At 43.7% G+C, this 19143-nt stretch overlaps 1 protein-coding gene across 1 annotated transcript in view; it reads left to right on the top strand.

Moving 5' to 3' along the window:
• Positions 1 to 1909: 1909 nt before the first annotated feature.
• Positions 1910 to 19143, top strand: part of SHROOM3 (shroom family member 3) — a 59941-nt gene continuing 42707 nt past the window's right edge. The window contains exons 1-2 of the mRNA XM_035005563.1: positions 1910 to 1974; positions 2123 to 2251. Of these exons, the coding sequence (XP_034861454.1) occupies positions 1910 to 1974; positions 2123 to 2251 (194 nt within the window). The remainder of the gene's footprint in view (positions 1975 to 2122; positions 2252 to 19143) is intronic.

Here is a 19143-nt window from a genome sequence, read left to right as displayed (position 1 = left end):
CAGTCAACATCAGGAGCTAGCGGAGAGCTAGAAAGGAAAGCTTGCTGGCAGAACAGATTATACCAATGGGTGGTCTTGGGCGTGCTCCTTAGGTTCATATAATCTTTAAACTCGCACATCTGATGGTGAGATGCCTGTGAATCTACTTTCCGCCCCAGTTTAAGCTAGAGGGTTTGGTGCCACTGAGGGTTGTGTGAGTAATCCTAATTGGAGACCACATGATGAATTCTGCAAAACGCTTTGACATGTTAACTCTCTGGCCAGAGTTCTTTTCTTTTTTAAAGATTTTATTTGACAGAAAGAGTGCGCGCACAAGCAGGGGGAGCGGCAGGCAGAGGGAGAGGGAGAAGCAGGCTCCCCGCGGAGCAGAGAGCCCGATGTGGGGCTCGATCCCAGGACCCCGGGATCATGACCTGAGCCGAAGGCAGACACCTAACTGACTGAGCCACCCAGGCGCCCCTGGCCAGAGCTCTTCTTGCTCTTACTTCCAGCACAGATTAGGTCTCTTTAGTTGTGTCTATTTTGTATAACATCTTAGCTAGAAGAAGCTCTAAAATAGAGGTTCTGCAGTAAAATGATAATGAGAATAATTAGGCATATACCATGTGTAGGCAGGATGCTAAACAGTTAATAGACATCATCTAGAAACCTTACAGCAGCTTTGCAAGATAGGCATGGTAATGTTGGCTAATTTGCTGAGTGCTGAATATGTGCCAGGCTCTATTCTAAGTGCTTCATCGGAATTAGGTTAAGCGACTCAATAGCTCTGTAAAAGTGTGGGTGTTCTTTTACACCCATTTTAGAGACGAGAGAACTGGGGCACAGAGAGGACAGTGTCACAGGGCTGATCAGCAGGAAGAGCCAGGACTCCAGCTCAGAGAGGCTCCTAACCGTGGCATGCCGTCTTATTTTTACATTACGATGCAGAGCCGGAGGCTCAGAGGGCAGTTTTCCCAGTGTCTTTCGTTCATAAGTGACAGAACCTCAGACTTCAAGCTTCGGTTTATATTGACTGTATTAAAAGCCAGGAATCCTAAATTGGATGAGAAAAGTAATGTACAGAAATGGGTGATGGAAGCATATCTGAGAAATGGAAACTCCCTGGTCATCTCCCTCCATGACCTGAAATAAAAGGAGTGAGCAGCCGTTTGATAATCCCACCTCTTCTCAGCCGAGGCTCATGCAGAGGAGAAAGAGCACACATTTGCGTCTTCTCCGGATTCCTGCTCTCAGGACATGTGTGGGGGCGTAGGTTCTCAGAGTCTCAGAAAGATCCTCAGAAACAGATGCTGAAAACACACCACTGGTACGCAGCAAAGTGGAATGATGAACAAACCTGCTTTAGAGCCTGATGCAGGCGACCGTCTGATCAAGAGGAGACCTTAAAGTCAGGCATGTGGAAATTCGGGAGCGGAGATTCTCCTAAGGAGAAGAAATGCACCTGTTGTCACGGCAGAACACGTTGGCCACGCAGGGCTTAAAATCTTCTGACTGCCTGGGAGTGTGGAGGAAAAGAGTCAAGGGAATGGTGTTCGGGACCAGGGGTGGGGAGGGGTGGGTTTAAATGCACACATAAAAGGCTCGCCCCCAGCACAGTGGAATCTAGACAATCTGAAATAGCTCAGGCTCAGGAGTTGGCACGTTCCTCTGCGCGGCCACCTGCCGAACAAAGGAGGGCTGCTCCACTTGGGGGTCACTGTGCTAATAATGAAATTGAGAAGGGAGGCAGTAGGGGCTGGGTTTCAGGGACTAGGTCTGACCACTTGCTTCAGTGAGTCCAATTTCTCGCTTACCGACGGAGGCTGAATTATAGGGGGAGTTCACCTTCATTATAGTGTCTCTTTCTTCCCCCTTGGTTGGAAAACCTGGTGTTTGGAGACTGGGAAGTACATTTTCTTGCTTCACAGAGATGGAGATAGGAAAGGATGAAGACCCTCAGGAGCGGATTCACCTTCTTTGGGGCAGAGAGCTTCAGTGGGTGCAGGCTGGGAACTGTGCACTTAGCTCTGCCGCTTTGCTCTAACTCCACGGTTCATTTTCATACATTTTGCTTGTTGATTCATTTGTGCCCCTGCCCTTGAACACCGTCACACTCAGCTTCTCATTTTCCTCTTTCTGCCAGAGATGCGTGTGCAGACCCGGGCCCTGCGGGCACTGGCACGTCTGACACCAGCCCGGAGCACCCGGCCTCCCACCCCCAGCACAGGAAAGCAGCGTGGTCAGGAGGGGCTAAGCATCGGCCGAAGCACAGGTAAGAGGCGCAGAGGTCTGTGCCGAGTGGTTCAGAAAAAGGGACTCGACTGCTGGAAAAGGGAACGGGGAGCAAGACTGTGAGTCAAGAGACAGGCTAGGGAGCGAGGTCAGGAGGGGCTGGACAGGGAGGTCCCACAGAAGCTCAGAGTACATTCATGGCAGTTTTCAGACTAGGTTCTGAAGAACCCCAAAGTTCCTGGGAGGTGAGGTGGGGCTCGCAAATCATTTGATTCAGATCTCTTTTTAAAAACACAACTGTTTTTAAGACTGTAATTAAAAACACTCAAAGCAATAGACCAACCAATGTCTTAAACACTCTGGAAATGACTAATGGGTTACATTGTACAGTAAGATTAATTCATCTTTGAACTGATAGTCATTTAAAACTTCTCTTGTCATCTGTTAAAATGGAGGAATGTCCTGAGATTATGAAGTTAGCCCAGTAACAATTCGCAGCCACGTCCCTGTGCTTCCTCCATGCTCCTGCGTACTCGGTGGTGTGCTAGGCCTTTGCCTTTTTCATCAAATCCCCACGCCAGTCCTGTGATGTCCACCCCAGTATTCAGCAAGGAGGCGGTGGGTTCACATTCAGTTTGAGCTCACAGATGCCACCCTCTCTTGCCTCGACAATCAGCATTACGACCTACTTCCTAGTAAAACCCTGGGAATTCAGCGAGCTAAGGTAATCAAAGCACTAAGCACAGAGCCCACCCGTGGGGAATGGGGTCCATGGAAGCAAACCACCTAGATTCATGTGGCAATTCTGCCTCTTCCTGTGTAACCGTAGGCATGTTATAATCTGTAAAACGAGTTTAACAACTAATCCCGGGGCTGCTGAAAGACTGAATACACAGAAAGCACGTAGGGCAGTGCCCAGCACATCGTAAACCCTCAACACGTGCCGCTTATCGTTGTTCTCAATCATCCCGATTTCAGTTTGCGGGCTCTTTCTTGCAGACATGTTGACTTACATTATGAAGAAATAAACATTGTAAATTTGGATTTACACAATTATCCCTGTTTATGGATATGCAAATATACATGAACATATTTGTTATGTTTTTCATAATGAAACAACACTTGTATCCGGGGTCGACCTTAAAGTTGTCTGTAAGATTTCATTTGAAAAAAAGAGTCAAAAGAAGTTTGAGTGTACCGACAGAGGACAGGTCAGATTGGCAGAGGGCTCTGGCTACAAGGCAGCCAGCCTGAAGCAGCAGAGCCCTGAGCACTCTGCCCTCCGGCCTCCTTGGGTCATCACGGTGCAGAGAACCAGAGCCTTCTGTTCAGCAAGACTCCACTGGGCTGTGTAGGCTGGCGTGCCACAGGGCCAGAAAGTTGTGGTGAAGGAGTTACTGCAGTTGCCAGCCAGGGGAGAGAGTGATCGGGATTGAACCAAGCAAGTGGTGATGGGACAAAGGAGGAGATAAGATGGGAGATGAATTTGGGAGGCAGATGAGGATGGGAGAAGGGAGGAGAAAGAGGAAAGGGTGTGACTTCCAAGTTGCTGCCAGTGGGGCACTTGGGGCTGACCATGGGACCGTGAGGTGGGGTGATGCAGGCAGGAAGAGCAGAGATGAAGTGAACGCCTGCTTGAGCACGGGAATCACTAGACCTGCGTTTGAACTTGAAACAATGAGAAGATTTTATAAGGCAGTCTTTTTTTTTTTGTATTTTTTTTTATTATGTTATGTTAATCACCATACATTACATCATTAGTTTTTGTTGTAGCATTCCATGATTCATTGTTTGCGTATAGCACCCAGTGCTCCATTCAGCACGTGCCCTCTTTAATACCCATCACCGGGCTAACCCATCCCCCAAACCCCCTCCCCTCTAGAATCCTCAGTTTGTTTCTCAGAGTCCATAGTCCCTCTTGGTTCATCTCTCCCTCTGATTTCCCCCCCTTCATTTTTCCCTACCTGCTATCTTCTTCTTCTTTTTTTTTTTTTTTTAACATATAATGTATTATTTGTTTCAGAGGTACAGGTCTGTGATTCAACAGTCTTATACAATTCACAGCGCTCACCATAGCACCTACCCTCCCCAATGGCTATCACCCAGCCACCCCAACCCTCCCACCCGCCCCCCACTCCAGCAACCCTCAGTTTGTTTCCTGAGATTAAGAATTCCTCGTATCAGTGAGGTCATATGATACATGTCTTTCTCTGATGGACTTATTTCACTCAGCATAATACCCTCCAGTTCCATCCACGTCGTTGCAAACAGCAAGATTTCATTCCTTTTGATGGCTGCATAATATTCCATTGTGTATATATACCACATCTTCTTTATCCATTCATCTGTCGATGGACATCTTGGCTCTTTCCACAGTTTGGCATATAAGGCAGCCTTTAGCAGTTGCATAAGACAAATGAACCTAATTGTATCCCCAGATGGTGTCCTAGCTAGCCACGAAGAGACTGTCTTTAAAACAAGCTGGGGTTGCCCTCACCAGCGTGGTCAAACCTGGCCAACGGTGCTCTGTGTGAAGGGGGACTGGAGGGTGCAGATGGGCAAGCAATTGTGTTTTTAAAAAGTCATGACCTATATGTTGCAGACATTGTTCCCACTCATATCCCTTTAACTCCAAATACTCTAGGAATTTTACATGTGTGTCTTGACTGCACAACTATATTTATTGTAAGCCCCTGCAGTAGTTGGTTTCTTTCCTAGAGGAAGAGATCTCTGTACCCCAAGTGTACCCTGGTGTAGGACTGAACTTGGAAGTTGGAGTGGTTCTCATCCAATTACACTCCAATCCTAAATCCTGTCCATTTTGGTTTTTACTTTTTATTCTGAAATAATTGTAGCTCTCCTAAAGTTAACATCTCTTATAACCATAGTCCAAATAGCAAAACTAAGAAATTGGCATTGGTGAAATGCTATTAACTATAGACGCTAAGACTTACAAACTATAGACTTTATCATTTTTTTCTCCTACGAGTGTCCCTTTTTTGTTCCAGGATTCCATGTTGTATTTGTCATGTTTCCTTAGTTTCCTCTCATCTGTGATATTTCCTCAGGTTTTCCTGGTCTTTTCTGACCTTGACACATTGGAAGAGTATGAGCCAGTTATTTTGTAGAATGCCTTTTATTTGGGTTTGTTTGATATTACCTCATGGTTAGATTGAAGTTCTACATTTTTGGCAAGAATACCACAGAAGTGATGTGTCCTTCTAAGCACGTCCTGTCAGGGATTACATGATGTCAGTATGTTTTATTCCTGGTGATGTCAACCTTGATTACTTGGTTGAGGTGAAGTCGGCCACGTTTCTCTGCTGTACAGTTATTATTTGTCTCTTTGTAATGGATAAATATCTTGGAGGAGATAATTTTGAGGCTATGTAAATATCCTTGTTTCTCCTCAGACTTTCTCCATTGGTGGATATATTCCCTGTAACACTTATTACTATAATATTCTAAGATGACTCTGTATTTCCTTCATTCCTTCTATATTTATTAATTGGAATTTTTCTGGAAGAAAGAGCCATCTCTTTCCCCACTTATTTAAACTGTTTTATATCAGTAAGGACTCCTTCACATTTATTTTATTCTGTGGCTTGTAATCCATGATACTGTTATTTTATCGCTTACATTATTCCGGTTTTGGTCATTGGCAGCTCTTTCAGGCTGGCTCTGGTCTAAATCCTGTCTTGAATTATGGAAAGGGGTAAGGTGCTGATGTCCTGGTCTTCCACGTGGAGCAGAAGTGACATGCTTATCAGCTTCTTAGGAGTCTTCCCGTTGTTGAGGTGGGAGGTTAGTAGTGGGCGTTGAGCAAATCTAATTCGTGACAGGTCACAGATTTTGGAATTGAAAAGTGCCACCTCATGAGCCAATTCCAAGTGCCCTGGGTCATAGTTATAGATAGTTCCTTTTTTGTAGAGAAAATAGCCAGGAGGGATTTTCTCATTTATGTATAAGAAAAATGAAAGAGTTAAAGCCAGAAACCCCATCCCCCTAGGTGTAGACCGGGACCAGCCAAGAAACCAGGTTTAAAGAGAGAAACTCTTGGTGGCCCAGGGCTTAATATGCTCGCAGATCCAATCCCATCCTTCCCTTCCTGCTTAGACCCCTGAATGCTCTCTTACTTGTCAGTAGGAATCCTGTGATCTCACTCACCTTAACAGAAACGTCTCCATAAAATCTGTCAGGCCTAGGCCAGGGTTGTTCAGGGGGTTGGAAAAGGAAACAAAATGTTCCAACTTAAAACTCAAGATTTCCTGAGCTAGCGCTTCCCCCCCAGAAACTTCTCAGCCCTTCCCCAACCAGTCACCACCATCCTTACAATAACTCTCTCATCTGCTTACTAAGCATTTGCCACATGGTGGTCTGGGCTCTGTAAAATAAGTCAAGACAAGTCCTAATAGGAGCTCAGGTTTTGACCCCTAATTCATTCTCCATTGAGCAGTGAGGCTGGTTCACCAGGCACTTTGTACTTCCTTGGCAGTGAGTTTTGTCCCGGTGCCACTGACTTAGCTTTCACAGGGCAGTGTGCCTTAGGAGGTTTAGTGGATGTTGATTTCGACCCTGGCTTCCGTAGCCTCCCAAACTGTGGGAAGCTTAAAGCAGTTAACACACGCTTTTGCGGACAGTGGCATTTTTGCATGTGGAGGAGGGAGCGGGTTTGGCAGAGATCATTCAAGGAAACTTCCTGATTCCAGTTTGATGCATTTTATCAGCAGATGGTTTTGCTTGCTTTTCTCCTCCTCCTGCCCCAAAAATGGAATTCTAGCATTTCCAAGCTGCGTGCTCTTGTCTAAGATGCTCATCTTCTCAGGAAGAGTTACTAAGGGTCACCTTCTCTTCTTCACTCGGATTTGGCAGGAATTGAATTTGAATTGGCCAATTTGCAGAGGTGACTGGGAATGAAAGTCCCACGCAGCTGCATGCTTGGTGAGTTCAGGGCGGCTCAGGCTGTCTGACAGGAGGCACAGAGGATCGTTGGGAAGAGGAGAGAGCAGGAATAGGGCGAAATGGCTTTTTATCCCAACCCTGAATATGACATGCAGTTGGCCAGAGGGCTGTTATCTAGGATGCTTCTATTTGCCACCAGGTGAGTTCATTACTATGTGGGAATGAGCTTTAGCATTTTCTTTGCTGGACTCACGACTGCGAAGCCTTTCACAGGTGTCTTTTTGATGTTGTGCTGTATGTCTTTATAACGAAAAAGGACCACATGTTTAGTTTAAGCCTGTTTTTCTAAATTGTCATTGAAAATTCTTTTTATTTGAGCACTCACGTAATTCAGTACTGTTAGTATTTCTGCTTGGGAATTTTCACTCATTCTCTCTCCTCTGTATATAGTCACCGTATTTCTTATAATGTGCATATTTGGAGTGGCTTTTATCTTATTCAGATTAGCAGTTGCTTTGTGTCGTGCACTTCATGGTTTTGCTCCCCCCCCCCCGCCCCGCCATTTCCCTGGGGAATTCCACAGTTAACTATTTCGGTTTCTCACAAGGAATGATTATCTGTGTACTAAAAGCCAAGTTCTTCTCTATTCTCATTGCCAACACTTGTTTGAAGAGAAGGAACCTGTGAATATATTCTCAGTTTTAAAGACAAGGTGTGGTCTTCTCATTGAACTTTGAATTTAAATGAAGAGTTTATTGAGATTGCCAATCGTACATTATGTAAGTCCATCACAGTTGCAGGTGTAAATGCTTATCTTTTCCCTATTCACAATCATTTGAATCAGCTTTTATTCTTTTTTGTTTTAAGATCTTATTTATTTATTTGAGAGAAAGAAGAGAGATAATGAGCAGGGGGAGGGGCGGAGGGAGAAGCAGGCTCCCCACTGAGCAGGGAACCTGACACGGGCTGGATCCCAGGACCCTGGGATCATGACCTGAGCCGAAGGCAGACGCTTAACCGACTGAGCCACCCAGGCGCCCCTGAATCAGCTTTTATTCTTACATAATCCTGATTCAAGGTTTTTGTTCAGAGCTATGCTTAATGCCAATGCTTGTTTCTAGGGATACTATTACTTAAAAGAACCTGTGGCATATGGAAAAGAGGATGTGGCAGTCATGGTAATGTTCTAGATCTCAAGGTGATTTAAATATTTATTACTACGGGAATTCATCTTGCTTTTATACCATGTAAAAGGTAAAAAAAAGAAAATATGAACTGCTTATATTATAGAACACAGAGAGAGAGGGATCACAAGGCTGGTTTTTCAAGTTTTATTTGGCATTCTTTCACTTGAAAGTGAATAAGAGAGAAGCATTCTTCGGAGTTGTATTATTTTCTCCCCCACCAGTGTCAGGTTATGTGAGTCGTGGTAGTCAAACTCCTGTTGTAAAATTTATTATGAAGATATTGGTAGGGTAGGCACTGAGGGGCTGGAGCAAGTATTCCGAAAGCTTTCAGCCTGTCTTCTTTTCATTCAGGTTTCTATAATATTTAAAAGCGTTCGTTTAGTGAACAATCCCTTTCTGGTACGATTCTAAAATGTAGATTCTTTTGACCACTGTTGAAGATTTTTCCCTAAAATGAATTCTTTCTGTCCTTTCCTTTGTTTTCTTGTTGTCTTTAATTGCTTATTTGTGGCCTCGTTCTTGAAATGACAAGAAAGTGAATTAGAGAAGAGAAAAACAATGCAATGCATCATACTTACCCCCAAAAAGAATTCAGTTTCTTTAGTGTTAGAGGTTTGGGGGCCATCTATTTGTTTTTGTTTAATGGAATAGTATTTGGAAAAAAGTAACTTCCAAAAGGTAAGGCTTTTGCCTCACAAAAAACAAACAAAAAAGAAACAAAAAAACTTTCTTCACTTGTTTTGGCAAATGAAATTCGATTTATACTTTGGGGGGCACCTGTGTGGCTCAGTCGGTTAAGTGTCTGCCTTCGGCTCAGGTCATGATCCCAGGGACTTGGGATTGAGCCCCTCATCGGGCTCCCTGCTCGGCGGGGAGTCTGCTTCTCCCTCTCCTTCTCCCTGCCGCTCCCCCTGCTTGTGCTCTCTCTCTCTCCCTCTGTCAAATAAATAAATAAAATCTTTAAAAAATTTATACTTTTGCATTATATAAAAATTAGCTTAATTTTGAAATACCTTAGTTGGTATTTGGACTCCTTTAAACTCCAGAGGACGATCTTGTGGGTTTATACACAAAGGAGGAGGAGTGTGTCCAGCTAGTGGTAGCGTACCCTTCCCCTCCTGCCTCTCAGCCCTGCAGCCCACTGGGTGGAGGGGAAGAGCCATGCACACCTTTTATTGCGCCCTGCTGAACTGCTTCTGATTTATCCAACAAGAGTCCTCTGGCAGAGACCTCAAGCAACTTCTCCTTACAGGTGGCAGTAATTCAGGGGCACACACAATATTTCTGGTTCTCTGCAACTATCTGACACTCTCTGAGATCCATGAGTATGTTTGTGGGTGTCTGTGTGGAAGATAAAAACAAACCAGCATGGAAATGATTTATCTGAGCTCTAGCTACATATTCTATGGCACAGAGAGGTAGAGAAGAAAATTCTAAAATCATAATATCTGCTATCTGAAGAAATCGGTAAGAGCCAGTCCCTCCTTCCTTCCTCCAACAAATGTCTGATCGCAAATTGAGATTTGAGAAGAATAAATTATTGATAATTAGAACTTAGGCTATTCCATGGTAATTGAATTTTGAAAGTCAGTGAAAGACAAAATGAATGCTATTACAGATCGGAGCTGTTACGGTGTTTGCATCAACTTCTGCCGTGGCTTATTTGCACACGTTGAAGTATGGGAAGGAGAGTTGACTATTCTGATTCCTCAGAGTTGAGAGGAGGAGGGTAGAAAGAGAGGGCTATTGAGAGAAAGACATTTCAACACCATCACCCACCCCCATTGCCAGTCCCTCTTCTTTACGATAATAGTCTTCTTTTGTCATCGATAAAATTTAAATCTTTTTGGGGCGCCTGGGTGGCTCAGATGGTTGAGCGTCTGCCTTCGGCTCAGGTCATGATCTCAGGGTCCTGGGATCAAGTCCTGCATCGGGCTTCCTGCTCCTTGGGAGCCTGCTTCTCCCTCTGCCTCTCTCTCTCTCTCTGTCTCTCATGAATAAATAAATAAAATCTTTAAAAAAAAATTTTTTTTTAAAATTTAAATCTTTTCAAAAACATGTCAGAATAGAGAGTGGGGAAGAGATAAACCAGTAGTGAAAGAATGTTGGGATAGGTGTAAGGAGTGGGATAAAGCATCTTACTAGATGTGCTTGGACCAGGGTAAAGCAGGTTTCCTAAACCAAAAGGTTTTTCATCTTTTCTGCAAATTTTAGATGTTAGAGGCTTCTGTCGGTCAGTTAGCACACTTCACTCTTACTTGTGTGTGATTCCGTTGTCACAGCCAGAAGTCCCCAGGGCATATTATCAGGATGTGACATTTAAAAAGAACTTCTCTTTCCAGAAAGGATTGTGTTGCTCTGGGGTTATATTACCTAATGCATACCTTTCTACCCACTGAACCACTTGTTTAAGACACAGATGTTAGTGAGGCAATTATAAAAGCCTTAGAAAATTTTGCTTGGATTTTTCTGTGAATCCGAAAAGTCTGAAATACAACCTTGAAGGGCCTGTAGTCCTAGAAACTGGAGGCTAAGGGTGCTTTAAGGGGGGTAAAGGATTTCTCAAAAACAATGTCTTTGGGGCGCCTGGGTGGCTCAGTCGTTAAGCGTCTGCCTTCGGCTCAGGTCATGATCCTAGGATCCAGGGATCGAGTCCTGCAACGGGCTCCCTGTTCGGCGGGGAGCCTGCTTCTCCCTCTCCCACTCCCCCTGCTTGTGTTCCCTCTCTCGCTGTGCCTCTCTCTGTCAAATAAATAAATAAAATCTTAAAAAAAAAAACAACAAAAACAATGTCTTTGACAACAGTGTGTGAATGCACAATTACCACCTTTATTTTTTTTCTTCTTTTTTTTTTTTTTTGTATTTTGGAAGATAGGCTTTTTCAACTCTTTAAAAATTTTGACAGCTTTTCTCCTGTGAACATGTAGAAAACTGATCTCAATATAGGGTAATTTTTATTGCAGAGAGTGCCATCTGGATCTATGGAATGAAACAATGTTATGAGTACAGCTCAGTTTGCTTGGCTTGGTCATCGTTTTTCTTTTCTTTTCTTTTTTTTTAAGATTTTATCTATTTATTTGACAGAGAGATAGCGCCAGAGCACAAGTGGAGGGAATGACAGAGGGAGAAGCAGGCTCTCTGCTGAGCAGGGAGCCCGACGCGGGGCTCGATCCCAGGACCCTGGGATCATGACCTGAGCCGAAGGCAGATGCTGAACCATCTGAGCCACCAAGGCTCCCCTGGTCATCGTTTTCAATTGCTAAATATTTTTGTCATCAGTATTTGGGGCCTATCATTGTCCTGTAAACAGGAAATGCCTAAAAGGGCATTGTTGTTCCTATCATCTGTTCTACCACACTACAGATATAATCTCCCCCCCCCAAGTACTTGTACAGTGACATTTAATTGTTCATATTGAGTTTGCTTCCTCTTTAAAGTTACGTGAAAGGGGCAATTTAGCATTTACTAGCAAAACCGCAAGTGCCAATTTTGATCCAACAATTCTACTGGGAATTTCTGCCGTGATATGTCAGCATAGATAGAAAACAGTGTGTGGGCGTGGTTATTCACTGAAGCATTATTTGTAATAGCAAAAGACTGGAAATCAAAATATCTACAGAAAGGGTCTGGTTAAATAAATATGATATATGCACAGAAGGGAATATGAGGCAGCCAAAAGGAAAAAATGGCACAAGGAAACTAAGTCCTGAAGAGATATGGGGAGTGCAGGCTGGGAATCGTGGAGTAAGACTTCTCAGTGGCTTTGATCTTTTTTTATTTTAAACTATATGAATTAATTACCTATTCAAAAGAACACCTGAAATAAATGGGAAAATATTAAGACTTGATTAATTTTGGTGATGAGTACATGGGTGTTCTTTATATGAATATGTTTGAAGTACTTTATAATTTTAAAAACAGATGGGGAAAAATAGCAGTGACACACAAAAAGAAACTTAGGAAACCTGCTTTACCCTGGTCCAAGCACATGGTGCTCAGTGAGTATATTAGGAAGACCCCTCGACCCAAATCCATGACACATTAATTCAAATAGACCTAATTTGCAGAATATATTGATATATTGGGGTTTTTTGGGGGGGGGGTGGTTAAGACCAGAACCTTGTTAAATTGGACTTGGTCATCTGTTAAAGCTTATCGTGCACTAAACAGACGATGGATGGGCAGGTAGGTAGGTTAGTGAGCATATTAGAAAATGGGATGTTTTATTTGATAGTGCTGGTAGTCTACTTTGTATTCTTACATATTCAACTCATGTCCAGGTGATAACTGGCATGGTTTTAGCATGTTGGTGCGCCCAGAAGAGTCGACACAAAGTGTCAGTCATAACAGCTTGTCAAAGCACAGCATCAACGAAAAAATGAACTCTAGCTCTTAGAATTTTTTATGTTCCGAGTTAAGGCTCTCACCTTCTCCATTTATCCCACTAAGCATACCAATCCTTTGAGGTCATGTGAAGTCCCGCTCTACCTCTAGGCCATTTGGCCAACTTCAGACCCTGTTCTTGACCGTGAGCAGCATGTGAGTTGTTTGATGCTTATATCCCAAATCCCTTTAGATCCACATGGCCCAGTATGATCTGATGACTTCTCCTGCCGTCTGCTCTTCACTCCGGTCACACATCCATGCTAAATATTCTGCCCCCCTCTCTTGCATAGTTGACTCTCATCATTTAGATCTTGGTTCAAATGTCATTCTCAAAGAGGCTGTTCCTGATCCAAAAGCAGACACCCTCAGTCACACTCTCACAGTACCCAGTTTTATTGCTTTCGGAACTCTTATACAGGATATTTTCATACAGTTCTATTTGCTTATTGTCTGTCTCTCTACTCTGCCCAGCAGACCTTTTTGCTTAGATGTTAAGAGCGCAGGCTCTGGGGACAAATGTGTGAGTTTAATACCAGCTCTGCCCCTCACCACCCTTGTGACTGTGGACAAGTTGCTTAGTTTTTTGTTTTTGTTTTTTTTTAAGATTTTATTTATTTATTTGACACAGAGCACAAGTAGGTAGAGAGGCAGGCAGAGGGGGAGAAGCAGACTCCCTGCTGAGCAGGGAGCCCGATGCGGGACTCCATCCTAGGATCCTGGGATCATGATCTAAGCCAAAGGCAGACACTTAACCAACTGAGCCACCCAGGTGTCCCAAGTTGCTTAGTTTTTCTTATTTACTTCATTTTCTCATTAATTGCCCTGTAACATAAAGACAGTACAAAGAGTGAGAAAACACACACCAAGTGTCTACAATGGGCTTGGCACTCAGCAGGCACTGAAATATTTTTTGAATCTATAAATAATGATTCTGTTTAATACTTTTTCTTGCATCTAAGGCTCCCCAACAAGATTATAAACTCCTGTGGCCATCTGTGACCTCTCAGAACTCCAACTAGAATTCATCAAGGTAGAATTCACATAGTAGGTGATCGGTGAATACAGCTTGCAATACCTGAACTTGATTATAGATTTCTCAGAAATATGCTCTGCATTCCTGAATCAGTGTTAGGGCACAATCATCTAAGAAGGACATCATGTCACTTGTTAGCTCCAGTTCCATCAGCCTACCCATCCCACACAGTTGAGCTTCCTTGTTTGTGGTCAGGAATGCAACAAAAGAGCTTTGTTTGAATTATGCCCACACACAAAACTTGGTTAGCTCAAATTTTAAAATTAAAAGAGCCTTCTGACTCTTTTTGGTATGCTCATGCTGTAATGCCCTTTAGGAAAGTATTTCCTTATCTTCTTAAAGATCAAAGTGATCCCCAAATATGAAAGCATGCCGTGCTCTTTAGGAATGTTTATTAAATTATTTGCATCATTGAAAAAGTCAGCCAACAGCTGTTTGACTTTTTTTGGTTATCTCAAGATACAATGTGATATATTTGTAAAATGAGAGGCTATTTTTGGGGAAATACTGTGCCTTTTAATAGGTAATAGGTATGCATGGTACACAAGTCAAAAGTTACAGAGAAAACATACAGTGAAAAATAAATTTTCCTCCCAGAGGCAGTCATTGTTTCTAGTTTCACAAGCATCGCTCTGGAATATTCTCTACACTAATAAACATAGAAGGAGTTACATGTATTTGCCCCTTCTGTACTGCAGCATGCTGTACTCACAGTGCCACACCTTACTGTCATCATCTAACCATATATTTTGGAGATCTTCACATGCCAATATGAATAGAGCTACTCCATTCTTTCAATGGCCACAAAAGTATTCTATTCTATGGATGTATTGCAGTGATTTAACGAGTCTGCTACTGATGAGCATTTAGCTTGTTTTTCAATCTTTTGATAGATCTGTTATTTAAAACATTTTTTCCTAGATGTTGCCAAACTGTTCTTTCTTCAGGTTGTGCTGATGTATATATATTCCCCTTAGCAAGGCATGAGAGTTGGTGGGCTAGATTTCGGTCCTCTTTTTCATTGTTCTTTTCCCTCATTTCATCACTTAACTGTCCATGTGGAAGAAAAGACTTATCTCTGAAGCCTTCTTCCAACATACATGTTTTTGTTTTTGTCTTTTAGGACCTTTTGATTGTTTAAAGATCTCTCTGTTCTTAATGTTTTAGGTCTGTGAGGAGATCTGACACCCCACCCCAGGGCAGGTAGTTACCTCTCCAAGCTCCAGAGAAAAAAGCTCCCCAAGTTGGGTTTCCGATCTTGGCATTGCAAGTCTTGGACATTTATCTTTACTGTAGGAATTATTTCTTTGTGATTTATTATTTACTGTAGGAACTGCCTCATTTGGTCTGGCTACATGGATGTAAGCTCCTTAAGGGCAGGACCCTATCTTAGTCATTAATTCTTTGAAATATCTCTTGTCAAGTTTCAACTCTTCTAGTATTCACTGTTGTGCTCCTTGAGCCCCAACCCACCACATTCAACCCCCTCAATTTTTCCTCCTCTGGCATCATCATGAGAATAGAGGACACTGGGTGCGAAGTCTCTCTGATCTTCCTCTACCCCGCTGTCTTTCATACTTAGGAGCATCAACATTTTACCTCCTCCTTTCTTATTTCAGTGGATCTGGCTTTACTCCTACATAAATAAGGCTGTACTCCCCACATGCGCTCTAGAATGCCATCCCTTCCTATGTCCTCATGAGCCTTGAGGAGTGTCATCCTTTTTGTCCTGTATCCTGGAGCTCCCTGTCTCACATACACTTGCTCATACTTGTTTAAAACAAAACAGCAAGAACAAAATCATTCCCTCCCTGATCACCTCTAGATTTCTAGCTACCACCCTCTTTCTCTCCTTTAGAGCCAAGTGTTTAAAAGAATGATCTGCCCTTGCTGTTTCCGTTTTCTCTCTCATTCCCCTCTTACTCCACCCTAGTCAGGCGTCTGCCCCCCTGCAGTTCCACAGGAAAGACTTACTAGTTGTCAAATCCACTGCACATGCATCCACCCTCATCAAACTGCCTTCTCGGTAGCAGTTGGAATGGCTGGTAGTTCCTCCTCCTTATTCTCTCCACTAGGAACCTGTGAAACTCCTGTACTCTCCCTAGTTTTTCTATTTCTCTAGAAGCTTTTTCTTGGGCTTCTCCCTTGGCTTCCTCTCCCCTAATTCATAATGGTTCTCAAAGATCCATCCTTTAACTCCTTCCTTTGTCTCCCTATGCATTCTCCCCAAGCAACTTGCCTTTTCTCAAAGGCCACGTGTCTTTATGAATCCTCATATCTAAATGCAGCCCAGGCTTCAGTCCTCTAGACCCTCCTGCCTGCCATATTCCTCCGTGGGAAAACTCCACAGGCTCCTCATATTTGCATGCCCCAGAGCGAGCCAACCACTTCCCCACTCAGGTTCCCTCCTCCCTCTCTCTATTCCCACCTCCTCCATCTAATGTTCTTGATATAAGTTAATTTTATTATCATTCTAGCTCAAGCTAGAAACATAAACACCATCCTTCCTCCTTGGCTATCCTCCCTTCCACACCACCTACATCCAAGTAGTTGCTGGCTGGGCATTCTCTTTAAGTTCACTGCCTACCACCTTAGTGCCAGGCCCTCAGACCCTGGCCAATAGAATAGCCTCCAATCTTGTCTCAAATTTATTCTCCTTGTTATTGGCGATTTCTTACTGATACCTGAACATGCCCTTCCCTGGCTAAGGTTATTTGGTGGTTTCTAAATCCATAGGATACTGTCCAAACCTTTTAGTGAGGTCTGTAAGATCTAGCCCCTCCCACCTCTTCACCTTTGTCTACTGCTCTTCCCTTACTCATCATCTCCTTCCCAGCTTCTCTGAGTTGTTTTACCATTTGCTTGCACATTTCCATGCATTTGTTGTGCTATTTCTTCTAGCCGGATGGCCTTCCCTTCCTTTTCCCATCCTTTTCCATCTAGGAAATCTTTCATGATGTAGGTAAAAGTGAAGCTTTCTTGACCTCACCCCACAGTGTTAGTGAGTCCCTCCTCTGTGTTCGCCAGGCATCTTGTACGGGTCTCTATTATGGAACCCATCTCATCGCAGTTAACTTCGCTGTCATCCTCTATATTTTGAATTATTTGGGTCTCATGATACTTTGTTGTTCTTTGTATCCCCAGTGCCAGCATAGTGGCTGGGATATAGAAAGTGTCCTTGGATGTCCCCTGAACGAATGGGAAAGAAACCAAGGAAACGTCTGGATAGGTTACATTTTTTAAAAAGCTTTGCTCTTGGGCGCCTGGGTGGCTCAGTTGGTTAAGCAACTGCCTTCGGCTGAGGTCATGATCCTGGAGTCCCTGGATCGAGTCCCGCGTCGGGCTCCCTGCTCGGCAGGGGGTCTGCTTCTCCCTCTGACCCTCCCGACCCTCCCCCCCCTCATGCTCTTTCTCTCAGTCTCTCTCTCAAATAAATAAAAAAATCTTAAAAAAAAAAAAAAAAAGCTTTGCTCTTGTCTTCAAAGCACAAAGAAAAATTTTCCTCCCTTAAAACAGCTCCATCTGTCTTCATTGTTCTATGGAGAGCCTCTTGTACACTTGGGAGTCTGATTCAAAACTTCCAGCAAGATGTCTGATCCTTCATGAAGGTGGTGTACCAACTGATATAGGAAGTCTGGGTAGCTATATTGTGCTTAGGGCAGCTCCCCTTTTCTTTCCTGGGAGGCATCAGTCTAGAGGGCTTCTCTGGAACCCTTGAAATTGTCAGGAAACAGTAGCTCACACCTCATCTCCTTGACTAGAAGAGGGATCTTTCTGTGGCACCTGTGGAATTTATCAGGGCCTGTCCATTTCTCTTGGGTTGGAAAGACTTGTCAGCACCCAGTCTTTGTAGGCATGGTCAGATGTGGTTGGTGGATGAAGCTGCCAAAGAGTCATCCCCAGCATTACCACACTCAGGTGTCAGGACAAGTTCGCTCTTCAGCTACACCCATTGGCTTCTCGAAGCCTGTCCCTAGTCACAGGGCTCGCTAGCATCTTACTCTGAGAGGGGTCCTGCCAACTCCTCCCACTGAGGTAACCAGAACACGAGATGGGAAGATGACAGTTTTTCTTTCTCCTTATGTATTTTGGACCCGTTTGGATCATTTGGGCCCATATGAAGTGTCTCCAGGTGCCTCATGCAAAAGACACTTTATATTTTTTCATTAAGTTCTGTATGGTTTTTCAGCCGCATTTGTTGAGTATCTGAAGTCCTAGGTAACTGGGTTTGAATCCTGGCTATGGGACTTAGGGCTGCGTGATTTGGGCCAGCCTTTGAGGGGCTCGGTGCACCAGGAAGGATTTCTAATCCCTGGATGGAACTGGAAGATAAAGCAGGAATCTAAGTTAGTGAGGAACTGGGGTTCAAGGGAGGTAGCCTGGCTTCAAGGAACTAGGTGAGGAACCTAGTTTTTGGGGGGCTGCATGTTCAAGGTCAGAGTGAGGCTAGTGGCAAAAATGCCAGACTGTGAAGACAGCCATTACCCTGGGGCTCCCTGGTGGCCTTCTGAGATGAGGAGAGGTTCAACTTTGGGGCAGTCCCAAACCCAGAGGCATGTGTTACCTGGGACCTGTTATGGGGATTAGAGAAGTAGGGGGCAAGGAGCCAGACAAATTGTAATGTTTTGCCTTCCACTGTTGGTCTCTTGTGTTTGCACCCTACTTGATCTCTTTAGGCCAAGGCTGTGTTACTACTTGCTTTCTTTCCTGGCTTCCAGGTAGGCAAGGTCTAGTCCCTCCTGGCCTGTGTCTACCTCCCTGACTAGAGGTCACAGCCATCGTCCTGCAGCTCCCTGCCTTACCACTGTGGCCAGGGTCCTTCAGGCTGCGAGCACAGTAACCCTCTGCTGTAATTATCTACTCTGGGTACTTTATTAGGGAGTTCAGAAGTGGGTGACTCATCACCATCAATAGTTCCTGCCCATTCTGCTCACCTCCACCATTCACTTCTGGCTTCTCTCTCCCCTTTCCTGTCCTGCATTGTAGATCTCTCTGGCAGGCTTGTCTCCCTATCCTCTAGTTTTCACCAATTCTTTAATAATGAATGACTGAAGATAATCATACTTAACATTTATTGAGCTCTACTATGTGCCGGGTATATTAGCTCATTTTTTATCTTACAAAAACCCTATTTATAGGTTCTGTGATAATCTGCCTTTTTCAGATGAGGAAGCTCAGAATGGTTAAGAAAGTTACCACCGGTTTTTAGCTTTTGGATTTTAGGTATCAGGATTAGAATCCAGGTTTGTCTGATAGCAGAGCTGATAACTTTTAGCCACATTTCAGCTTCTTTCTATCCCCAGCATTTTATCGAGATATTTCAGTGAGATATTTCTCACTTTCCTTGGCCTCTGTAGCAACACAGATATTAGTCTGACTATAGGTTCCTTCATTTCAATAAACACTGACCGCTAAAAATCTTGT

Source organism: Mirounga leonina, unplaced genomic scaffold (assembly GCF_011800145.1).
Source record: "Mirounga leonina isolate KUSES-001 unplaced genomic scaffold, KU_Mleo_1.0 Mir_129, whole genome shotgun sequence".
Taxonomy (NCBI): Eukaryota; Metazoa; Chordata; class Mammalia; order Carnivora; family Phocidae; genus Mirounga; species Mirounga leonina.
The sequence above is the reverse complement of the archived record's forward strand: the minus strand, read 5'-3'. Positions and strand labels throughout refer to the sequence as shown.